At 45.1% G+C, this 25,353-nt stretch overlaps 1 protein-coding gene across 1 annotated transcript in view; it reads left to right on the top strand.

Annotated features, from left to right (window-relative positions):
• The window catches only part of LOC148517493 (uncharacterized), a 715,840-nt gene that overhangs the window by 562,423 nt on the left and 128,064 nt on the right, over window positions 1-25,353 (top strand). The window contains exon 10 of the mRNA XM_088478666.1: window positions 5,114-5,218. Within this exon, the coding sequence (XP_088334792.1) occupies window positions 5,114-5,218 (105 nt within the window). The remainder of the gene's footprint in view (window positions 1-5,113; window positions 5,219-25,353) is intronic.

Raw genomic sequence — 25,353 nt, 5'->3', positions numbered from 1 at the left:
TGTATGTACATTATCAAAGAGAACACCTGTGTGTGTATGTACATTATCAAAGAATGCCTGTGTGTATGTACATTATCAGAGAGAATACCTGTGTATGTATGTACATTATCAGAGAGAACGCATGTGTGTATGTACATTATCAGAGAACACCTGTGTGTGTATGTACATTATCAGAGAGAGCACCTGTGTGTGTATGTACATTATCAGAGAGAACGCCTGTGTGTATGTATGTACATTATCAGAGATCCCCAGTGTGTGTATGTACATTATCAGAGAGAATGCCTGTGTGTGTATGTACATTATCAGAGAACACCTGTGTGTGTATGTACATTATCAAAGAGAATGCCTGTGTGTATGTACATTATCAGAGAGAACGCCTGTGTGTTTGTACATTATCAGAGAGATCCCCAGTGTGTGTATGTACATTATCAGAGAGAACGCCTGTGTGTGTATGTACATTATCAGAGAGAATGCCTGTGTGTGTGTGTATGTACATTATCAGAGAGAACGCCTGTGTGTATGTACATTATCAAAGAGAATGCCTGTGTGTGTTTGTACATTATCAGAGAGAACGCCTGTGTGTGTATGTACATTATCAGAGAGAATGCCTGTGTGTGTATGTACATTATCAGAGAGAACGCCTGTGTGTGTATGTACATTATCAGAGAGAACGCCTGTGTGTATGTACATTATCAAAAGAGAACACCTGTGTGTGTATGTACATTATCAAAGAATGCCTGTGTGTATGTACATTATCAGAGAGAATACCTGTGTATGTATGTACATTATCAGAGAGAACGCCTGTGTGTATGTACATTATCAGAGAACACCTGTGTGTGTATGTACATTATCAGAGAGAGCACCTGTGTGTGTATGTACATTATCAGAGAGAACGCCTGTGTGTATGTATGTACATTATCAGAGATCCCCAGTGTGTGTATGTACATTATCAGAGAGAATGCCTGTGTGTGTATGTACATTATCAGAGAACACCTGTGTGTGTATGTACATTATCAAAGAGAATGCCTGTGTGTATGTACATTATCAGAGAGAACGCCTGTGTGTTTGTACATTATCAGAGAGATCCCCAGTGTGTGTATGTACATTATCAGAGAGAACGCCTGTGTGTGTATGTATGTACATTATCAGAGAGAATGCCTGTGTGTGTGTGTATGTACATTATCAGAGAGAACGCCTGTGTGTGTGTGTGTGTGTGTGTGTGTGTGTGTGTATGTACATTATCAGAGAGAATGCCTGTGTGTATGTACATTATCAGAGAGAACGCCTGTGTGTATGTACATTATCAGAGAAAACGCCTGTGTGTATGAAAAATTATCAAAGAGAATGCCTGTGTGTGTATGTACATTATCAGAGAAAATGCCTGTGTGTATGTACATTATCAGAGAGAACGCCTGTGTGTATGTACATTATCAGAGAGAACGCCTGTGTGTGTGTGTGTGTGTGTATGTACATTATCAGAGAAAATGCCTGTGTGTATGTACATTATCAAAGAGAATGCCTGTGTGTGTATGTACATTATCAGAGAGAACGCCTGTGTATGTGTGTGTGTGTATGTACATTATCAGAGAAAATGCCTGTGTGTATGTACATTATCAGAGAGAACGCCTGTGTGTATGTACATTATCAGAGAGAACGCCTGTGTGTATGTACATTATCAGAGAACACTTGTGTGTGTATGTACATTATCAAAGAGAATGCCTGTGTGTATGTACATTATCAGAGAACACCTGTGTGTGTTTGTACATTATCAGAGAGAACGCCTGTGTGTGTATGTACATTATCAGAGAGAACGCCTGTGTGTGTATGTACATTATCAGAGAGAACGCCTGTGTGTATATGTACATTATCAGAGAGAACGCCTGTGTGTATGTACATTATCAGAGAGAACGCCTGTGTGTATGTACATTATCAGAGAGAACGCCTGTGTCTATATTAGAGATGAGCGGGTTCGGATCTCAGAGATCCGAACCCACCCGAACTTAGGGGATCCAAGTCAGATCCGAGTCGGCTCGGATTTTCCCGCCTGACTCGGATCTGAAAACGAGGCAAAACTTCATCATCCCGCTGTCGTATTCTCGCGGGTTTTTAATTCTATAAAGGTCCCACGATCGCCGCCATTTTTCATTCCGGCTGTGGAGAGTGAAGAGGGAGGGAGCTGTGCTGCGCTGCTGTGTGGCTGCTGTTGTGCATTGTGACTGACTACTACTAAGTTGTGCTGGGAGCTGTGCTGCATTATTGAGGTTGTCCTGTCCATAGGAGCTAGTTGGTTGTTATCCATAGGGGCTGGTTGGCTGGCTATTGTCCTGTCCATAGGGACGGGCTGGCTGTAGTCCATAGGGGCTGGCTGGCTGTTGTCCATAGGGGCTGGCTGTTTTGAGGTTGTCCTGTCCATAGGGGCTGACTGTTGTCCTGTCCATAGGGCTGGCTTGCTGTTGTCCTGTCCATAGGGGCTGGCTGTTCTGCTATGTTGTCCAGGGGGTGCTCTGTCCATCAGGGGTGCTCTTCTTCACCCCCAGTGTAAAAAAAATAAAAATAAAAAAAATTTGTGTGTGCGGAATTGCGTATTAGCTACACCACTAGTGTGAAAATAAAAACATTTTTTGGTGTGTGCGTGTTAGCCTGCCACACCACCAGTGTGAAAATAAAAACTATTTTTTGTGTGTGTGGTTGGTTGTGTGCGTTAGCCGCAACTTAGCTGCGCTATAAAATACTTGGTGACACTGCTGTAAGACCGCAGTGAGTATGGAGGACAGTCACATGACAGGAGAGCAGAATCCACATACCAGTCTTGTAGCTACCAGCAGCAGTCGTGATGAAAATGCAAGGCCGTCAACGTCATCTATGAAAGCCGATGTACCAGGGCTTACAGGCTAAAAAAAATCAACTTTTACCCTGTTAAAGAAAAAAAAATCTAAAGCTAAGTCAGCTTTAGAGAAACAAAAAATTGGCAATATGCCATTCACTACACAAAGTGGCAGGGAAAGGATAAGGCCTTGGCCTTTATTATTTTTGACTGGTGGTTCTAATGATGATTTAAGCCCCTCTTCTTGTAGGAGAGGTAAAAAAAAAATGAAAATTGTTAAGACAAGTAAGACACCGGAACCTACTCTGTGCTCCGTAAAATCACAAATCCCAGAGGACAGTCCAAGTGTGTCTGCTGTTGCCATGTGTGAGCCTGACCTTTTTAATACTGTACTTGAAGAGGATCCTCCTTCCACCATTTGTGTGCCCTCTGCAAATGTGGGAATGAGCAGCACAAGTCAACATGCTGATGTAGAAATTGAGGATGCTTCTGTGGAATTGCACCAGGAGGATGAGGATGTTGCTGCAGAGGATGTTTGTGTAAAAACTGTAAATCAGGGAACAGTTGTTGCCCATGGTGGGAAAAATCCCATTGTTGGCATGCCTGGGCAGGGACCAAAAAGTCCACTTCTCATGTGTGGAATTATTTCCACCCAAATCCGGACAACCTTTGCCAAGCCATTTGTAACCATTGCCAAGTAACAGTGAGTAGAGGTAAGGACCTTAACCATCTTGGAACCTCCTCCCTGTTACGTCACTTGCAGCACATTCATCAAATAATGGGTATTTCAAATTCTAAAGCTTTGGGGACAAAAAAAACTAACAATCAGTCCAATGTCACCTAGCTGCTCCCTTCTATCTGGATCTAAGGGCCTGCATCATCATCAACATCCTCATTCGTGATCGGAAGTAGTCTTGCATCCAATTTCATAAGCATGACTGACTCCTTTCCTATCCTTAATTCCTCAGAAGGATCCTTCAGTGCTACGCCTGTTGCTGCTGCTGGGGGTGGATCTTCATCCCAGAAAGGAAGAAAGAAGTCTATTACTAGTAGTAATTTAAAAAAAAATTACTATTAAACAGTCCTTTGACAGAGGAAGTAAGCATAACAGCTGTCACCTAGTTTCACAGTGGATCACTGACACCATGACGGCTGTGCTAGTATTAGATGGTGAAATAAAAAAAATTATGAGTGTGGAGGAGGTGCAAAAGGAGGATGAGGGGGAAATTTGTGCCCTACCTGATGCTAATGAGGATGTTGATGATGCTAATGAGGATGTTGTTGTTTGCGTAAATCAGCAGTTCTTGCTCATGATAAAAAGAAAGCCAGAAAAGCCACGTCTTGGGTGTGGAATTATTTTAATCTAAATTCTGGGCAACAGTTGTGAAGGCATCTGTTCCATTTGTAAAGCCAAAGTTAGCAGAGGAAGGGACGTTAACCATCTAGGCACCTCCTCTCTGTTACGTCATTTGCAGCGAGTTCATGCAACTTGTTTAACAAAATTATAATAATTTGTAAATTAATAACAAGCAGTCCAGTATCAGTTACCAGCAGTTTGGACCAGCGCATGCAATCTCCACCACCAACACCCTCATCATTAACCTCCTCCTTAATAATTGAAGGTAGTCCATCCAAACCACGGGTGTCGGCTCACATCTCTAATTACTAGCGTACACTGACTACTGGGGTGTGCAACATTTGTACATACGTGTGCGATTTAGTCTGAATCTGTAAAACGGGCTCCAATACAAGCAGCCGCAGCTTTTCCTCATACCAAGCTACATTGTGCCTCATCTATGAATTTGTATGTCTGTAAGATCAATTCCTGTGCAGCTAAAGTCGCAGGCCAGCGTCTCTGGTACAATGTAAGCGGCTTTTGCTGCATCTGCGATGCGACTAACACGCAAATTTTAAAGAGTACATTACGCTTCTCCTTGGAGAAACTCGCACCATATGCCGTAAAGACGTACGTACGGTGTATGAGAACACCTCTGTACCGGGCTCACAAGAGTTCCTGTGTGTATGCACTATAACTGTCCCAGCTAAAAGAGTTAAAAAGTATTAATAATATTATATAAAAAATAAATGCAGAAAGCAATTAGCGATGGTTATTTACAAATGAGGGTAATTTCACTACTTCCTACTGTATCTGACTTATGCAGTGTATTCATTAATAGTCATTCGCATTCAAGCAGGAATATTCCCTACAACTAACACCTTTATCTCTCTCTCCTCCCCGCCTGCTGCTTATTGCCTGTAATCATGCACTCTGTGACCCTTGTCTTGTAGGTATGGTATCTGCTGGGATGGATCTGTTATCTCCAAGCCAAAGAGCCTGATGAGGAGGATGCTTTCAAGGACTCTGCCAGGACGTATCTAAGGAAAGCCAAAAAGGTAGACAGCTGCTGTATGCATATCTTGATGTGTTTTATCCCCTGTGGTTCACCTGTCACTGAGAGTAAGGGCTTTGTGTACTCTACTTTTTAAATGAGAAATGTACAGCAAAGGGAGAGTGAATAAACCACTTAACAAAAAAAGCAGATACAGCAAGATATTTATTTGTGTTCATATTTATTCGTGAATTTGTTTTTTTTATTATTATTCAATGCTCTGAAGTTGCATTTGTTCCTTTTCATTATGATCAAACAGATTTGAAAACGGAGCTCACGAAATAGCTTTCTGCAAACAAAAAAAGGGATTACTTTTAGCCGTGACAAAACCTTGCTTATCTTTCACTTTTTCTGAAATATATTTACTTGGAAATAGAATGCTGTATTATGTTTTTGTTTTATATTTATCTGTTACTTAATTTGTTTTGGCGCAGTGAGCATTTACTTTGATAATGATGATCCAGTTTCAGTTGGGTGTTTAAATGGGCATTGATGGGAGTCACTATATTTAGTGAATGGGTAGACTTTGGTTTTATAAATATAGGCTAGGGGTGAGCGGGTTCGGATTTCTGAAATCCGAACCCCCCCGATCCGAGTCCGATCCGAGTCAGGCTCGACTTTTCCCGCCTGACTCGGATCTGAAATCGAGGCAAAACGTCATCATCCCGCCTTCCGAGTCTCGCAGGTTTTGGATCTTATATAAGGTACCCGCGTCGGCGCCATTTTCTCACTCGGCTGTGGACAGTGAAGAGGGAGGGTGGGAGTTAGGGCTGGCTGGGCTGTGTAGTGTAGTGTAGTGCTGCTGTCGTCCACTACTTCAGAGTCCATAGGGGCTGGCTGTGTTGTGCTGTGCTGCTGTTGTTAATAGGGGCTGTGTCCACTACTTCAAAGTCCATAGGGGCTGGCTGGACTGTGTTGTGCAGTCAGTTCTCCATAGGGGCTGTGTCCACTCCAAAGTCCTGTGCAGTGTCCCAGTCCTAAAGGGGTGCTGTAGTGTTGTCCAGGGGGTGCTCTGTCCATCAGGGGTGCTCCCCCCAAGTGCTAAAAAAATAATATATTTTCTGTGTTTGTGAATTGTGTGCGCAGTAGCCGCACGTGCATCAACAAAGTAGTGCCAAGCGTGCGCCTGTGTCATAAGTAAAGGGCCGGCTGGCTTGACCGTTAAAGGGTGCTGTAACCCCCAAAGTACACTCCAGTCCAAACCAAAAAAATAATTATTTTCTGTGTTTGTGAATTGTGTGCGCAGTAGCCGCACGTGCATCAACAAAGTAGTGCCAAGCGTGCGCCTGTGTCATAAGTAAAGGGCCGGCTGGCTTGACCGTTAAGGGGTGCTGTAACCCCCAAAGTACACTCCAAACCAAAAAAATATATATTTTCTGTGTTTGTGAATTGTGTGCACAGTAGCCGCACGTGCATCAACAAAGTAGTGCCAAGCGTGCGCCTGTGTCATAAGTAAAGGGCCGGCTGGCTTGACCGTTAAAGGGTGCTGTAACCCCCAAAGTACACTCCAGTCCAAACCAAAAAAAAAAATATTTTCTGTGTTTGTGAATTGTGTGCGTAGTAGCCGCACGTGCATCAACACAGTAGTGCCAAGCCTGCGCCTGTGTCATAAGTAAAGGGCCGGCTGGCTTGACCGTTAAAGGGTGCTGTAACCCCCAAAGTACACTCCAGTCCAAACCAAAAAAAAAATTATTTTCTGTGTTTGTGAATTGTGTGCGCAGTAGCCGCACGTGCATCAACAAAGTAGTGCCAAGCGTGCGCCTGTGTCATAAGTAAAGGTCCGGCTGGCTTGACCGTTAAAGGATGCTGTAACCCCCAAAGTACACTCCAGTCCAAACCCAAAAAATATATATTTTCTGTGTTTGTGAATTGTGTGCGCAGTAGCCGCACGTGCATCAACAAAGTAGTGCCAAGCGTGCGCCTGTGTCATAAGTAAAGGGCTGGCTGGCTTGACCGTTAAAGGGTGCTGTAACCCCCAAAGTACACTCCAGTCCAAACCAAAAAAAAAATTATTTTCTGTGTTTGTGAATTCTGTGCGCAGAAGCCGCACGTGCATCAACAAAGTAGTGCCAAGCGTGCGCCTGTGTCATAAGTAAAGGGCCGGCTGGCTTGACCGTTAAAGGGTGCTGTAACCCCCGAAAGTACACTCCAAACCAAAAAAAATATATATTTTCTGTGTTTGTGACTTGTGTGCAGTGTGGCTGCACGTGCATCAACAAAGGAGCAGCGCCAAGCGTGTGCCTGTGTCCCATAAGTAAAGAGCCGGCTGGCTCATTTCTTAAAGGGTGGTGTAACCCACAAAGTGCACTACTCTCCAGCAAAAATAAAAAAGTATTTTCTGTGTTTGTGTGCGCTTTAGCCGCACGTATATATCAATATAACATAAATGGAGGACCAAACTTTCTCCGATAAAAATAAAATAGGGAAAGATCAAGAACCACTTCCTCCTAGTGCTGTTACTGCTGCTGGGAGTTGTTCATCATCCCAGAGAGGAAGTAGGAACATCACTACTTTTACTAAACAATTGACCCTCCAACAGTCCCTAGCGATGAGGATGAAGTACGACAGCAGTCATCCTGAAGCAAAACGTATAACTGAGGCCTTGACTGCTATGTTGGTGTTAGACGTGCGTCCGGTATCCGCCATTAGTGCAGTGGGATTTAGACAATTGATGGAGGTAGTGTGTCCCCGGTTCCAAATCCCGTCTAGATTCCACCTGCATCCTCAAAGCAGCAGCGACAAGCGTGCGTCTGTCTGTTAAAGGGTGGAGTAACCCTCAAAGTGCGCTCCACAAACAATAAAAATATTCTTCTTTTTTTTTCTGTCTTTGTGAAATGTGTGGGCTGTAGCCGCACCTGCATCCTTAAAGCAGCAGCGACAAGCGTGCGTCTGTCTGTTAAAGGGTGGTGACACCCTCAAAGTGTGCTACACAAACAATAAAAATATTGTTCTTTTTTCTGTCTTTGTGAATTGTGTGGGCTGTAGCCGCACTTGCATCCTCAAAGCAGCAGCGACAAGCGTGCGTCTGTCTGTTAAAGGGTGGTGACACCCTCAAAGTGTGCTACACAAACAATAAAAATATTCTTCTTTTTTCTGTCTTTGTGAATTGTGTGGGCTGTAGCCGCACTTGCATCCTCAAAGCAGCAGCGACAAGCGTGCGTCTGTCTGTTAAAGGGTGGTGACACCCTCAAAGTGTGCTACACAAACAATAAAAATATTGTTCTTTTTACTGTCTTTGTGAATTATGTGGGCTGTAGCCGCACTTGCATCCTCAAAGCTGCAGTGACAAGCATGCGTCTGTCTGTTAAAGGGTGGTGACACCCTCAAAGTGTGCTACACAAACAATAAAAATATTCTTTTTTCTGTCTTTGTGAATTGTGTGTGCTGTAGCCGCACTTGCATCCTCAAAGCAGCAGCGACAAGCGTGCGTCTGTCTGTTAAAGGGTGGTGTAACCCTCAAAGTGCTCCAAAAAATAAAAAACTATTTTTTTAATGTGTTTGTGACTTGTGTGCGATGTAGCCGCACGTGCATCAACATAGTAGCAGCGCCAAGCGTGCGCCTGTGTCATAAGTCAAGGGCTGGTTTGGACATCTGGTCCGGACTGAAGGACGTGCCAACAATTTCTGACAAGTCTACTGTCACTGCATATGATACTGTCCTCAAAGCAGCAGCGACAAGCGTGCGTCTGTCTGTTAAAGGGTGGTGACACCCTCAAAGTGTGCTACACAAACAATAAAAATATTGTTCTTTTTTTTTCTGTCTTTGTGAATTGTGTGGGCTGTAGCCGCACTTGCATCCTCAAAGCAGCAGCGACAAGCGTGCGTCTGTCTGTTAAAGGATTACATCGGTGACAGCATCCAAGTAGGCAGGTCAGACAGTCCGTACCTGTACTGGCAGGAAAAAGAAGCAATTTGGAGGTCCCTGTACAAACTGACTCTATTTTACCTGAGTTGCCCCCCCTCCAGTGTGTACTCCGAAAGAGTGTTTAGTGCAGCCGGGAACCTTGTCAGCGAAAGGCGTAGGAGGTTGCTTCCACAAAATGTGGAGAAGATGATGTTCATAAAATGAATTATCAACTCTTCCAGGGAGACCAGCCTCCAGAACGTACAGAGGGACCTGTGGTTGTGGATTCCAGCGGGGACGAATTAATACTCTGTGAGGATGAGGATGTACACAACACTGAAGAGGGTGAGGAATCGGTGGATGAGGACGACATCTTGCCTCCGTAGAGCCAGTTTGTGCAGGGACAGATTAATTGCCAGCTTGTTTTGTGGGGGCCCAAACGAACCAATCATTTCAGCCACAGTCGTGTGGCAGACCCTGGCGCTGAAATGTTTGGTTTGTTAAAGTGTGCATGTCCTGTTTATACAACATAAGGGTGGGTGGGAGGGCCCAAGGACAATTCCATCTTGCACCTCTTTTTTTTCTTTGCATTATGTATAGTTTGGGGCCTAGTTTTTCAAACTGCCATCCTGTCTGCCACTGCAGTGCCACTCCTAGATGGACCACGTGTTTGTGCCGCCCACTCGTATCTCTTAGCATAGTCATCCAGCTACCTCGGTGCAACCTTTTGGACATAAAAACACTATTGTGAGGTGTGAGGTGTTCAGAATAGACTGGAAATGAGTGGAAATTGAGGTTATTGAGGTTAATAATAGCATAGGAGCAGAAAAACCCACAAATTCTGTGATTTTAGCTGTTTTTATGCTTTTTTTCAAAAAAATACAGATCCAAAACACAAAACCCAGAACCCAAAACACAGAAGGGTGGTTTTGGCAAAACCAATCCAGATCCAAAACACGAAGAAAGATCCAGATCCAAAACCAAAACACGAAAAGTGGCCGGTGCACACCCCTAATATAGGCTAAAGCTGGGTACATACTAAACGATGTGTGTACCCAGCGTTATCGTCAGCGGCGGAACTCGGCAGGGGTGCCAGCATCGGTAAGTGCATACACATTTGCCGATGCTGGCAATGACTGCGGGGGGGGGGGGGGGTGCGGGGCCATTCTGCATCCGGCAGCATGGCATCGCTAACGATATCCCCAGATTGGACTACATGTACAGACAACCGGGGATATTATTGACGACCCACGGGAGTGCGCATCATTAACAATCTAGTGCGTACAGACGATGTGACCGATCTATTGCATGACCGGCCAATATCGTCCGGATCGTACGATATATCGTCTAGTGTGTACATACCTTTAGTCCACAATTTGGCTACCTCCATAACTAGGCAGTGGTTACAATTTATATGCACGATGGGCCTGATTCAGAGCCGCTTGTAAGCGGCCGCTCGTTCGTTCCGAGCGATGTTTGCACAACTGCGCATGCGTACGGTTTGTAATACGCATGCGTGAACCAGTCAGTGCGGCCGAAAATCGTTTGTTCGCTAAATAGCGAATGCCTGCTATTTTGAGTGACAGGAGGAGACGTATGTGGGTGGTAACGGGGGAAGGTGCTTGAAAACGGGGAGTGGAGATCAGAACGCAGGCGTGCTTAAAGGTCAAAACGGGCGTTTTAAGGGTGTGCATAATTAATACAGCAGCGTCATTGACCACGTCACTGGGTTATTTTATAGTCAGAACTGCTCGCAAGATTGCGGTAGGAAAAACCAACCACAAGAATAGCGAGCAGTTCATACGCTGGTCGATGTACTTGATTAATCTAATAAATAGCGGACATGACGTAGGATGCGAGCGGCCAGGGGGCGTAGTTTTCCAAAAAACGACTGCATGTTTTGTTCGCTCGTTCAGACCTAGAGGCGTGAACAGACCGCAAAGAGCGAACGGTTCATTTGAATAGCCACCCCTTTTTCCTGAACGAGCGAGCGCAAATAGCGTCCGGCTCTGAATCAGGCCCTATGTTCTCCCAGCAGAACACAATAAAGATTAGAAAAAAAAACAAAACATTTTTTTTTCTAATCTGTACTGTGGTCAGCTGGGAGACCATGTGACAGACCAGCAGGATGGAGCCGGAGGCTGCTGCGCGGACAGGTAAGTGCTGAAGGGGGGGGGAGGTGAGCGGGGGGGAAGGGGCGGGACACAAACTTACCTCATGTGTAGGCAGTGCTGCGCATGCGCTGGATTAACAAATTTAACAGCGCATACGCTGTTAGTCGCCATAGGGTTACGCTGAAGGCTGTTGATCGACTGATCTGCAACCGATGCTGCGTCCTCTTACGCAGATGCACGGATTTGCAAAGCCGCAGGGGGACGTCTCAATATTTCTCCCGGCGGCTGCGACATTTCTATATTTTCCCATAGAGGCTGCATAAAAAGTCGTACAGCTCTGAATAAGGCCCAATGACAGATACAAACACCCAGGGCCGTAACAAGGGTAGTGCGACCAGTGCCATGGCACAGGGCACCGCAGGGCAGAGGGCGCTGTTTGAGCCTGTCAATTTTCCTGTTTAATATCATTCTTACTTGTAGCTTCCTCTTCTCTTATCCCCAGCACCTCCTGGACTCCCCTATCTCTTCCCTGGCCCTTCCCCATGAGGCCCTGGCCCTTTTTAAGGTGCACTATCTCATGTCCCTATTTAAAAAATGGGGGGGGGGGGGGGGGAGGTGGCACTGCACTCCCTGGCACAGGGCACCTTGCAGCTCAGAGCAAAAATGAATAAAACTTGTATGTGGGTTGATGTTTTAACATTAGAAAACGGTATAGGTGTCACTGTTTTTAAGCTTATGGGAATTTTGGTTAGTGACTGAGGGGCCTATTCATCAACACTAAAATAATGTTTTTAAGGACATTTTCCTTAAATAACGTTATTTTGGTATTCATGAACAGACTTAACTCAGGAGATATCACAGATATCTCCTTGCTAAGTTCCCCTGCATTAATTTCCTCACTCCCCATACATTATTATGGGGATGTGGAAATTGTGGTATTCATCAAATTCCGAAAATTATGAATTTTCGGAATTTGATGCAGTTACTATTCGCCACTGTGAGGTGGCGAATAGCAGAATCGACTTACCTGTATCCGCATGTGCAGGTCCCCCGACGAGTCCCTCCGGCGCTCTGCTCCGTCCTCAGGCTCCGGAGGCTGGTCGGACATGTGTGCTCCCCAGCAGAGCACAAGAAAGTTTAGAAAAAGAAAAAAAAAGTTTTATTTTTCTTCCAATCTGTCATGTGGTCTGCTGGGAAACCACATGACAGACCAGCAGGACGGAGCCGGAGGCTGCTGCGCGGACAGGTAAGTCGGGGGGGGGGGGGGGAGGTGAGCGGAGGGGGGTGGGGGGGGTTGGGGAGTACACAAACTTAACGCATCTGTAGGCAGTGCTGCACATGCGCTGGTTTTACAGATGTAACAGCGCATGCGCAGCACTGTTTCCAGATGCGATAAGGTAGTGTAGGCAGGGAAAAGTATCTATTTGCCGAAAAGCTGTCATCGCAAAAATGACAGCTTTTCGGAATAGATACTTATGGAGAGGTGGAATGATGAATTCCACCTATAATTAGGTAGAACTCCATGAGAGTTCTAAACCTAATTATCTCCATCAAATTTTTAGGTTTAATGAATAGGCCCCTGAATATTACATGAGGGCTAAGACACAATGTTATGGTACATGTAAATGATGCGTCTGCAAATTAGCATGAGGACTTCCGTTTTTTCTTTTTGCAATTAGCTATAATAAATAGCTTATGTGATTCAGCGAATGTCTGATGATTAATAACTCAGTGTGTAGTCACCTTTAAGGTGTAGCTTTAAAAGTTATACAGATAATGTTTCAAAAATTCTAGCTGCCCTCTTTAGACCTACGGTACAATTTGCTCTAGCTGTATTGATCTGTAACTGCTCCATTATATTATAATAATATAATAAAGTGGGTGCTATTATGTCACAGAGGAATTCAGTTCTACCCTGGCATTATGTAATTCACTGCTCATTATAGTTACAACAATAACAATAGTTGATTGCATTCCAATAAGTCTTTCTCTGTGTTATTTGGCAGCCCTGAATTTCCATAGCATTCTAAGTTGTAGGATTTCTCTTGATGAAATTTCTATTTCATTTCACATTACCTCTTCTCTTATTTTAAATACTGGTTGTTATTCTCAGCATAGGGAACATTCATTATCACTTAATTTCTACAAAAGCAGGGGAAAATGAACATTTTCACTTACCTTTGTTGAAATTAAGTTTAGGGGCTATTTATCATAAAGGTAACGCAGGTACCTTTCACTCCCGATCTGACCCGGGGTCCCCATACACTATGGGAAGGACTCTCGGGTGGCGAAGAGGGATCCTTTCAGAAACCCTACACCCCTGTCCGGCTCCTTCAGTCGGACGCCGGGGCTTTGTGTGTCTGTGTGAACTATACAGTATTTCACGCAGACGCACTAGCACAGCCAAGTCAGACTCGGGCAGTGCTAAGTTTCAAAGCTCCGGAAGTTGCAATGAAAACATTCGAGGAGACAGCTGAGGTTCGGGTCAGCTGTATCTGCGCCGGAGCAATGATGAACTGCTCCAGCGCTTGGCGAAAGTTAGAATGTTAATTATCGTGGTGTGTCCGAACCCCCGATAATTATCATAAAGAATATGGCCCTGTATGTTTTAATATTTCTATTTAGACAATGCACTATACCAATTTAATCTGTATCTTGAATGGAAATACCTGTGTATGTGTCTTTTCTGCAGAATAAGGGGCCTATTCATCATACCGAAACTTTCTCTGGAGGTAATTAGGTTTAGAACTCGCATGGAGTTCTACCTAATTACCAGAGGAATTCATCATTCCTCCTCCCCATAACTATCTATTTCGAAAAGCTGTCATTTTTGCGATGACAGCTTTTCAGGAAATAGATAGTTTTCCCTCTCTACACTAACTCACCGCAGCTGGAATCCGTACAGCGCATGCGCTGTTACATTCGTAAAACCAGCGCATGCGCAGCACTGCCTACAGCTGCGGTAATTTTGTGCCCCCCCGCTCACCTCCCAACCGTCCCCGCACTTACCTGCCCGCTGCAGCGCCTTCGGCTCCGGTGGCTGTGCTGTCACATGTTCTCCCAGCTGACCACAGTAATTTAGAGAAAAAAAAATTGTTGTTTTTTTTCTAAACTTTATTGTGTTCTGCTGGGAGAACACTTGTCAGACCAGCCTCCGGAGCCAGAGGACGGACCAGAGCGCTGGAGGAAGACGCAGGGGGACCTGTCCACGCTGACACAGGTAAGTGTTACCTGCTATTCGCCACCTCACAGTGGTGAATAGTAACTCAATCAAATTCCAAAAATACATCATTTTCGGAATTTGATGAATACCATAATTTCCATATCCCCATACTAATGTATGGGGAGTGTGGTAATTAACGCAGGGGACTAAGCAAGGAGATATCAGTGATATCTCTTGTGTGAAGTCTCTTCATGAATACTAAAATAACGTTAAATTAAGGAAAATGGCCTTAAAAACTTTATTTTAGTGTTGGTGAATAGGCCCCTAAGTCTTAATGGGAACACAACAGGCAAGAAATGAAAATACAAATATGAATATGTTGGTTGGAAGTGCTCACTTACCTTTTCCTATAACTCAGACCTCTGCCTGGTGACAGGTGCTGGCTCCTGCTGTCGCTCCCTCCACAAGGGCTTCAATGTTTCCTCTCTAGCCCTGCCAACGTATCCATAGCTTGGCTGGGCTCCACAGAGCATTCAAATCACCAGGGTTTCTATCAATTTAAATTAAAATCATGGAGACTCTCGCCACCTGAAGTTTGCTAAAGCCGTAAAAAAGCCATGCATTGCTTCCTTTTTAAATTCTAAATAAGGTAAAGCCGTTATAGGGATCTATTCCCTCATATATGGGCCTATTCATCATCCTCTATGGGCCCATTACACGTGCGGAAGAAACGCATGTTTTAAGTAAGAGGCCACCCAGTATTCAGCAAACTCCGGAAACTCAAAGTTTTCGGAGTTTGCCTGCGAGGGCCAATGCCATCTTCAGATGGAGTTGTTTCCCAGAGCGCTGCTCATTCCAATGGTAAGGGGGTTCCGGGTTGCCAAAAGGAATCCGATCGTATCCCTCCGCAGGATTTCAGGATCTTTGTGTCCATGTTCACAAATGCAGACTCTGCAGCACTAACTTACACTGCTACCGATTGAATTGCCCCAGTGGTTTAGTATCCACCGTTGGTACTCGAAGCAAGTTGGATACATAATTATCGTTTGCCACCTGGCCCCGATGATGAATGTGCCCCACGCTGTTAATTTGGTTTAATCAGGAGTTTAAGTAATGAGAAGCAAGTACAGTAGTGGGGATTCAAGATTATGAATTAAGAAATAATGGTCTGGGAATATCCGGACTCACTGGAGCCTTCGTCATGATGGATTCCTAAAGATAATGTCAATCAAGACTGGCAAAAACAACAAAAAAAGTTTTGCCCATAACACCAGTGTTACCATGTGCAGTCTTGTATGTGATCGGCCATGACCTCACGTGGGGTTTTTGTTTGTTTGCTGTGCGATCATTCTGGCGATTAGGCCAGGACAGAGCCCGCCATCACTCTACTATAATCGCTTCTCAGTGACAGCCTCTTGTCTGAACCGCTGTCCCAGCTTGGATTTCTTGTTAAATAGATCCATAAATTCATCTGCTATCACTGAATATAGCAGCGGTAATTGCTAATGGACAAAAAGTGTGAAAGTTAATAAACAGGGCCCGTAGGATAATGTTTATGAGAATGGCCTTTATCACAAAATAAATATTTTTTTCCATAAATCAGGCCTTATTTAATAACACAATGAGATGCACAAAGACAAGATAACTAAATCAGAATATTTGGCACATTTTAGTATTATATATAGTAGGTGACAAATGACGGATTCAACTGGCCGTCAATGTCTTCCGCTTACACGAACAGATACAGTAATATATTTTGTGGCACTCATTAATGGGCGTTCACTGTATGAATTCTGAATTTCAGGACGGTGTGACAAAGCCTGCTCTATATATTACTGCCTCCATTAAACAGCATATATTACTATCTGTATCGCATGTAAATAAGCCTCCAATACACTCCAGCTCTAAAGAGTCCCACAGGTAGAGAGCATTAACATATAAATGATTTGTAGGTCATTTGTGACTATAAATATGACATCTTTCCTTTTTCTATAAAAAAAAATACTTCATATCTGCCGGCTGATGTTGTCTGTCAGGTACGGAGATATCAAGAGCTGATCTTACCAGGGATTCAGTCTATCACTTTACATACAGATAGGACGAACACTACTTGATGTTCCACAAACCCTTTCACTGAATGAGCGCAGACCGTGTAAATCCCCTGTCTTATTACCGAGGCCTGCATTTATGTAGGAAGTATTCTCATGTGAATGTGACGTGGCTGAATAGAAAATCTTCCGTGTACTGTATATCATTGTCGCTTTGAAGTTGCAGGGGTCTGTATATTAAAATAGCCGTATTTCTGGGACAGCAGTTGTTTCTCTGCCCTATCCAGCGAGAGTAACTGCTGCCGACGGTACTATTCGCTGAGTCCCGCCAGCAAAGCATAGGAAAATCTATTTAGCAAGAATCGCAGCTGCAAGTACTGATGCGATACTTGTTCTGTTCTCGCCATCTCACTCTTACATTAAAGCACTTTTTTCGATGATCAGCACTTTTATCATATTTCTTTTCTTTTTTTTTCCTACATATTTTATGTATTAATTTTTACAATTTTAATTTAATGGGTTTTTTTGTACTAACTGGGACTGTCGGTCTAGCTGGGTGACTTTTGTGCATATCCTATCAGGCTGGCCTGGCAAGCTGTACATTAACTATTAATGCACCAGGACAGTATCGCTCTGCTGCCGTAGGGAGAGTTCAATGGCAAATTGCCGCTATAGGTGATCTATAAGTGCATGGATCCAATCCATACTTGGCAACTTATTAAAAACCATGTTCGATGATTTACGTCAACGTGGCCCCGCCCCCGCAGTTTAAAGCCCTGACTCTCAATATTTTACAGCAGGTTTGCGGGGCTGTTCATGGTGGCTAATTGCATTATCCTGTCTCAGGACCGTCCAGTAAGCGGTAGGAGATTTACCAACTGTGGGCTGGATTCTGAGATTTAGGCAATGTTGATAGTTAAGCAGATCGAGCAATTTGTAGCCATTGCGCATGCGTGAAAGCCGTACTGTGCGCACGCAGTGTACGATAACGCTCGCACAGAGGATTCACTCGCAAAGTGAGTGACAGGTAGTCAGTGTTTGGGGGAGGTTACGGGGGGGTGGTTAAGGTAAAGCAGGCTTGTCTGACGATTTACACGCCGTTTCATGGGTGTGCATGAGTTAGCCATTGCTATCTCCTTCACAGCATGAGAGCTCTCAGCGTGTCAGGAGAGATGCAGTGTTTGAGACTGGTCAGACTTCACTCAGAAGCTGCGTAGCTGCCCGATCCGCATTGATGTTCCCGATATTTACGCTGTTGCACCTCGTCGGACGGATATGAGAAGGCAACAGTGGGCGTCCCTTTGCACGGGTAAGCTTAGGAAGACATTAGGATATTTTCGCTGTTGCGTACTGTGAGAGTTCGCAGTTATTGAGGTTAATAATACTCTAGGAAGAAAAAATGACCAATTTATGTGATTTTAGCTTTTTTTTTGTAAATTTTTGTAAAAAAATCCAATCCAAATCCAAAGCCAGTCACCGCAGTTTAGCAAATCCAAAGCCGGACGACGAATTAGAACCAAATCCAAATCCGGTAAAAATGGTCCGGCGCACATCCCTAGTGAGGACATTCGCTCAGCCTCAGAGGCATTCAGGCTCTGTTTTGGCTTCAGCCCTTCAGGCTGCCCGTGACAATGTATTTATTGGACGGGATTAGGGGAGGCCAAGCACCTCAGAGGGGACATGTCTGGGTCCTGATGCCTAAACATAGCTGAGCAGTTGAAAATGATATTCCTGAGTCTTTCTTTTTAAATAGTTTAGCAGAATAAACTTGTGTAACAAGCGAAATTGTTTCCCAGTTTAACGCTAATCTTCCAGCTGTCTTTAGCCGTTATGTGTGATCTCAGCTTTGGCGGAAAAGGTAACATGCCTACAAGTCTGATCCAAAAATACTCATTTTTTTGTGCTGACAAGTTTCATGAAGAAACTGTGATTCTTATACTACAAATTAATATTGTGATCTGCTACGTGGGAGAACGTGGGTGTTACTCTCACGCAAGAATTCTTTGAGTGTGTCCAGAAGGGGCGTTTGCATAACAATGCTGTCCCCTCATTGCCAATTGGAAAGGCCTATGTGTCCCTATATCTGACCAGGTTACCTGCTCATTAACAGCTTGTAATTCATCATGAAATTCTCATAAAGATAGAACGGATGCATTGTGGGTTTAGTATATTGCATGGAATTGCAGGAGCCCATACCTGCAAGGACGTAACCACAGTAGGTGCAGCAGCTATGGGGCAGAGGGCCCGATTCAGACCCGCTCACTAGATGCGTTCGCACGCAGCCGTCAACTGCCGAAGTATGCAAATCTCGCGATCGCATGGCAAGACATTAGCATGCCCACTATGTCTTGGCGTGCGATTGCGGTGTGCATTTAGATGCCCACCAGCCTGTCTTAAGACGCCCAATTTCCCTTAGTAATATACGTCATCTCCAAGAAGTGTATGCAACAATCGATAACATTGAGTAACATCGGACCCATACGCAGCACTTGTGGCTGACCATACCCTACCGCAAGCACTGCGAGTGCTGCTGTGTGTAATTCAGCCATGTGACGTGTACGCTGACGCTGCGTCTTAATTATGCACGCCCCTGAAACGGTATTCAGACACACAGACATGCCTTCATTCGCACCACCACACCGCCGTTACCATCGACCATCCCCCATCACCAACCACAAACGGGTTCGTGCACGTTCACAGCGGCTTAGATACATGCGCAGATTGCAAACATCGGCAGGCTAAGTGCGAACGCAGCCTAACGAGCGGGGCTGAATCAGGCCCACAGGCCGCCTCCAGGGCCAGGCCCTTACACTTCACATAGTTACACTGCCAGTGTGAGATATTTTTTGCTATGGGGCCCCTATTGTCTTGCTACACCCCTGCATAACTGCATTGTTGTAATCTGATTATTCAGCACAGTGCAATTTGGTCACCTACTTGCAGGTTGAAAGAATATTTTACAGACAAATCTATGAAAAATTTCTTACAGGCACCTTTTTATGTATATTTAAAAGTAGAATCAGATTAAAAAATGGGGTTAGTGATTTATGGGCCTATTCATCAACACTAAAATAACGTTTTTAAGGCCATTTTCCTTAATTAACGTTATTTTAGTATTCATGAACACACTTAGCAAGGAGATATCACTGATATCTCCTGTGCTAAGTCCCCCTGCATTAAGTTCCACACTCCCCATATATTAGTATGGGGATATGGAAATTATGTTATTCATCAAATTCCGAAAATTATGAATTTTCGGAATTTGACGGAGTTACTATGCGCCACTGTGAGGTGGCGAATAGCAGGTGACACTTACCTGCTTCCAGCTGGTGAGGTTCCCCGGCGTCTTCCTCCGGCGCTCTGGTCCGTCCTCTGGCTCCTGGGGCTGTGCAGACACGTGTTCTCCCAGCAAAACACAATAAAGTTTACAAAAAAATATATATATTTTTTTCTAAACTGTACTGTGGGCTGCTGGGAGAACATGTGACAGCACAGCCACCAGAGCCAGAGGCGGTGCAGCGGACAGGTAAGTGCAGGGACGGGGGGGAGGTGAGCGGGGGGAAGGGGGAGGGGGGGGGACAGAAACTTACCGCCACTGTAGGCAGTTCTGCGCATGCGCTGGCTTTACAAATGTAGCAGCGCATGCGCAGAACGGATTCCAGCTGCGGTAAGTTAGTGTAGATAGGGATAACTATCTATTTCCCGAAAAGCTGTTATCGCAAAAATGACAGCTTTTCTAAATAGATAGTTATGGGGAGGAGGAATGATGAATTCTTCCGTTAATTAGGTAGAGTGAGTTCTAAACCTAATTACCTCCAGAGAGTTTTCAGGTATGATTAATAGGCCCTTTTGGCACATATATATGAAGCCATAAAACCAAGGTCCATTTGTTGCACCATTTGGGTCCTCAGGGCTTGGCTCTGGTGCGCGAGGATACGACGTGTGTCATCGCTCAGCTGCTGTGGTCAGAGCCTGATTATGCAAATTGCATCATCATGTGAATTGCGCCACTGCGCAGCTGGGAAGGACGCTGTGATGACCCAAGTAGCATCATCACAGCCCCCTACACTCACCCCTCCGAAACATGGGAAAGTATGTTTTCAAGCCATTGTTTAGGTCCTTTATAAATAATATTTAATGTGTTTGATTGCTTGCTATCATTGCACAATACATTTTATTATCTATAAGATCTACATTGGTTTACTGCTTCAATATACCTTACCACCTTGATAGCTTACTTAACTTAAGATATAAATAAATAAAGACACGGACACCAGAGCTTGGCTAAAAAGGTCACAGCTTTTTATTTATAAATTAATCAACCTAACCAGGGTGGCTAAGAGACGCTGCAAACTCAGTTCTAGCTTTCACCTTGATCAAATCTTGGAGGACGACTTAAAAGTCCCCCCTCTAGACGTACTAACGATGTGAGAGTCTCACTTCCCTCTTGGGCCAATCCGAGGTGCTACCGTACAGCCAGCACCTGGGTCCCCCCGCACAGAGAAGGACAAATTCGCCAGGGGCAACGAGGGTCAGTGCCCCCACAAAGTTGTCTTACGCCACCTAAAGCCACTGAGTTGCAGCGTACTCCCGCCAAAGCCAGGCCCTAAGAGAGACTGGCCCGCCACCCAAAAGAAAAACTAGCCCAAAAACGAGAACAAGTCTTTCACAAACAAAGCTGTACCCAAATCCTTCAGATGCACTCCATCATTCCGAAAAAACTTCCCAAGCTCACCTACAAGAAAACCATGACTAATCACCCTTCCATCGATGGACTCAACATGCCTTGTAATCGCTACATTCACGCACCCCTCTCCATTTCAAACGAGGCATTATTTCCGACCATGCAGTCCGAACAGACGGCCATCTTAAACGAATCTCATCCAAAACTTCACGAAGCCTCTCAATCAACTCAGCCCCTTTCAACTGACCCACATCATTCCCTCCAACATGCAACACCAAGAATTTTGGGATTCCCCATTTCGACACTGATGACACAATCAACACCGACACCGACTCAACCCGCAACCTCTCACACCAATCCATCGAATACTAACACCACTAGGCCACAAGGCCTGACTCTGGGACAAAACATGTTTTTCCGCCCAAAAGATATAAGAGTGGCCCACAAGCCACACTGGCCCATCTTCCTTTGCCAATTCTGTGGAAAAAGAGGAAACCTTAACCGTGAATACCGCACCATACCCAAATCCAATAACACAACTTTACAAACACATAGCAACTAACTAGCAGGGATGCATATATGTGGGGAAACTGGAACCCGAGTGAAGAAGAAAACCCAAAAAACCTACCCGTGAACCAAATTGGGCCAGATTATGGCTAACGGGAGGAAAAATTTAAAAATCCCTTCACACCCCCAATTGCTCAACGCTAGCCGTTGAACAATTGGCGGGTAAGCAACGTTTTCGGGTTAACGCAAGGTGCGCATCTATAACTTCTCGCAATGCACATATTCTTGAATGCAGCTGACTTCCAGCGCCCTACTTGCTGAATGGATTCCGCAGACGCCCCTGACAGAGCAGCGCAAGTAGCAGCACCAATGCAAAATAAATGGGTACCATACCCTGCAGGATTTACCCCTAACTCCAGTAAGCCTTTCCCAAAGACCACTGCAAATTGGTACTTAATGAGGGGTGTGTAGTCTGCATGTAGCAACCATTGAGATACTCCATGTACTGTGAAGCTAAATGAACAGGACAAATAATCCTGTCCTGCTGCTGATTTAAAGTAACCCACTTACCCCTGCCGTTTTGATCAGTTTTAGAGAATCGAAGCTTGCAAAATACAGCCGAGACCCTAAAAACGATATCCTTTAACAAAAGCCTAGAGGAACTAGATGCTTTACTGGAAGCTACCAACTCCCTAACCCTATATGCTCCAAAAATTGCCGGTGCAAAGGCAAGGCGAAACAGACAAGCCTCAAACCTATCGGAAGCCACCTTCCACATAGCTGTTAACAAACCTGACAAAATCTGCAAATGTATCGGTCAACAGGAAACAGCGCGAGCAGGTGACCCCTTAGCCCAACCCTTCATAGCCTTCACTAGTACAAAAGACCTGGTAGGGTCGTGTAAACCCTTTAGCCTGCAGAAAAAGGAAACCCCCGCAAGCGCAGACCCCATGGAGGCCCTGGATCTACCCTGTTGATATCTTGCCCAAACAAAGGAAGAAATCAACCCATCCGGCGACTTATCCTCCTTCTCTAGAAGTGCACCATGTGCGCACCAATCCCGCCAAGTGGCCAAGTAAGCCTTGAAAGTCGATGGGGCAAGCGATTGTAACGCCAAACCTTCTAAGCCTGCTTGATGATCTGCCACACAAACGAGGGGCACACCAAACCAACATCAGAAGCCGACGGGACAAGCGCTCGGAAGCGCGCCACTTGAAAGCGAGACAAAGCATCAGTAACATCATTAAATATACCGGTACATATCTAGCTCTAAATCTGATATTAGCCTCGAGGCAGCGCAAAACTAAATGCCGCAGCAAACGCAACACAAAAGGTGAGGATGAACGCTGGTTGTTGATGGCATGAACCACACCCGGATTGTCGCACCAAAATACTACATGGCAGTTACTCAGTCGCACGGACCAGAGTTCAACCTATACGACAATTGGGAACAGTTCCAACAACAGCAAGTTGCTCGTCAAGCCCTCCTCGCGCCCATCAGGTGGCCACGGAGCAGCACACCATTCCCCATTGAAAAAGGCCCCAAAACCGGACGACCCAGCCGCATCAGTAAAAAGTTGCAGTATGTTGTTCGCCAAAGGAGGTGATGGCCAAATACGTTCACCACTAAAGTGTAATAAAAACCTGTTCCAATTTCGGATATCCGCCTTGATCTCAGCTGACAGGTGAACATGCTGATGCGGTCATGTCGACCCGACTGTGGCCCTCTCCAATTTTCTGCAAAACACTCTACCCATGGGAATGATCCGACAAGCAAAATTTAAGGAACCTAGAAGTGATTGAACTCTGCGTAACCTAACTGAGTCCGCTGCTAGGCAAACTGCCATAAGTTCCAACAATTTTTCAACTTTGTCCTAGGGTAGTCTACAACAACCTGCCGCCGTGTCTATCTCAATTCCTAAATATGATAAACAAGCCACCGGACCCTCCGTCTTCTCATGGGCAATAGGAACTCCTAAAACTTTAAACAACGCCTGCGCAGAAAAAAGGAGATCAGAACAAACTTCGCTATCTCCTGGACCCATGAAGAGAAAATCATCTAGATAGTGTGCTATGCCCGTCTGACCTGTACCGGCATGAAGACACCATTGAAAAAAGAAGCTGAATTTGTCAAAACTGGCACAGGAAACCGCGCAACCCATAGGCAAACATTTATCTACAAAGTAACCGGAATCCATCCGAAAACCCATGCATTGCATGGCTTCGGGATGCATCGGCAACAAACAAAATGCAGATTCTATGTCTAGTTTCACCATCAAAGCGCCACAACCAAAACTGCTACCTAATCCTAAAGTATCATCAAAAGATTGATACACAACCCTGCAACAACTTTCAGGTAATGCGTCGTTTACTGAACTGCCCTGAGGATAGGAGAGATGTTGTATCAAACGGAACTTACCCGGGACCTTCTTAGGGACCACTCCCACCGGGGATATACAAAGGTTATGTAAAGGAGGACAGGGAAAGGGACCCTCCATCCTCCCCCGCAAAACCTCCGCATCGACTTTATCACTCAACTCGCCCGGAAATTCCCTGGCGGAGCGCAAGTTCGGTGATGCCCTAATCAGCAACGGCCCGACTATAGATAAATGAAAACCAACTGAAAAACTTTCTAACAAAAACAAAGCATCTTCCCTACATGGATATAACCTTAACCATCTAGTAAGAGAAGCCAAACATACTGGAGAACTAGCTTTAACCAATTCCCTTGTGGCCTTCACCTCTATCCTGGGAAACATTTCCTGCTCCACGTTGACAATCCTTGGCGGGGTGCTCACCCCCGCAGAGACGACAGGAGTGGCAATAGCGACTGCCAGACCCCCTTGTACATTTGGATTCTTTATAGGCGAAACATTTACCTCTCCCCCCTCCTGCCGTCCCTTGTCTGTTGGTCGCATAGTTGTTACGAGGAGGCACCCATACAAGGGAGGCCGACGTTGCTGAGATACTTCCCGCCATACCTCTACGTCTTTAACTTTAACTCCAAACGGAATGACGAGAGCACCCTCATGTTTTTTCCTGAATTGCGAGTCATATTCGCGCCACGCCATATTACGAGACCGAACGAACATGTCAAGCACCAAAAATAGATATGATAATGTTTACATGCTCTTCCGCCCTGGTCTCCAAGTAACATGTCGCGAACATGAGCATGCCCTTCAACCATGTGTTAAAGCTGCAAAAAGCATCCTCACCAATGCCTCCCATCTTCTTCGCCTGTGTGAAACCTTTTTTCATTTCATCAGTGAGCGAGAAAAGGTCCACGAATTTACCTCTACGAATCCTGCCCCTAACACTTTTACGCAAGCCGCGAAGTACTGCAGTATTTGCACAGTGGACTGTGTCTGCACCTGTTTCCTGCGCCTTAGCCCCTGTCTCACATCCTTCTTAGCAACACTAGTTGACTTTTTTTTTGCCAAACGCCGCGCAACCATTCTAGCAATCTTTCGGGGGCATGCCAGGGAACCAGAAGAGTGTGATGAGGAAGAAGAGGAATCAGAAGAAGACATTGCCGTTACATACTCCCTGGAACCGGATGGCACTGGATCCACCTCGCCAGCTTTTTCTCTTGACGCTGCTAATGTCTCAATCACCGGGGTCGACTCGTCTTGTCCCGGATCTGGCAACGAAGGCACCACAGACACAACTCCGACTCGACCGCTCGTAACCTCGGGACCTAAAACTGATGAAGACGAGTGAGGTACCGGCAACGTGGCCAAAAAAGCAGTTGCATTTGTGGGTGCCGGGGCAAAACTAAG

The sequence above is a fragment of the Taudactylus pleione genome, unplaced genomic scaffold (genome assembly GCF_031769625.1).
Source record: "Taudactylus pleione unplaced genomic scaffold, aTauple2 ptg000216l, whole genome shotgun sequence".
Taxonomy (NCBI): Eukaryota; Metazoa; Chordata; class Amphibia; order Anura; family Myobatrachidae; genus Taudactylus; species Taudactylus pleione.
The sequence above is the reverse complement of the archived record's forward strand: the minus strand, read 5'-3'. Positions and strand labels throughout refer to the sequence as shown.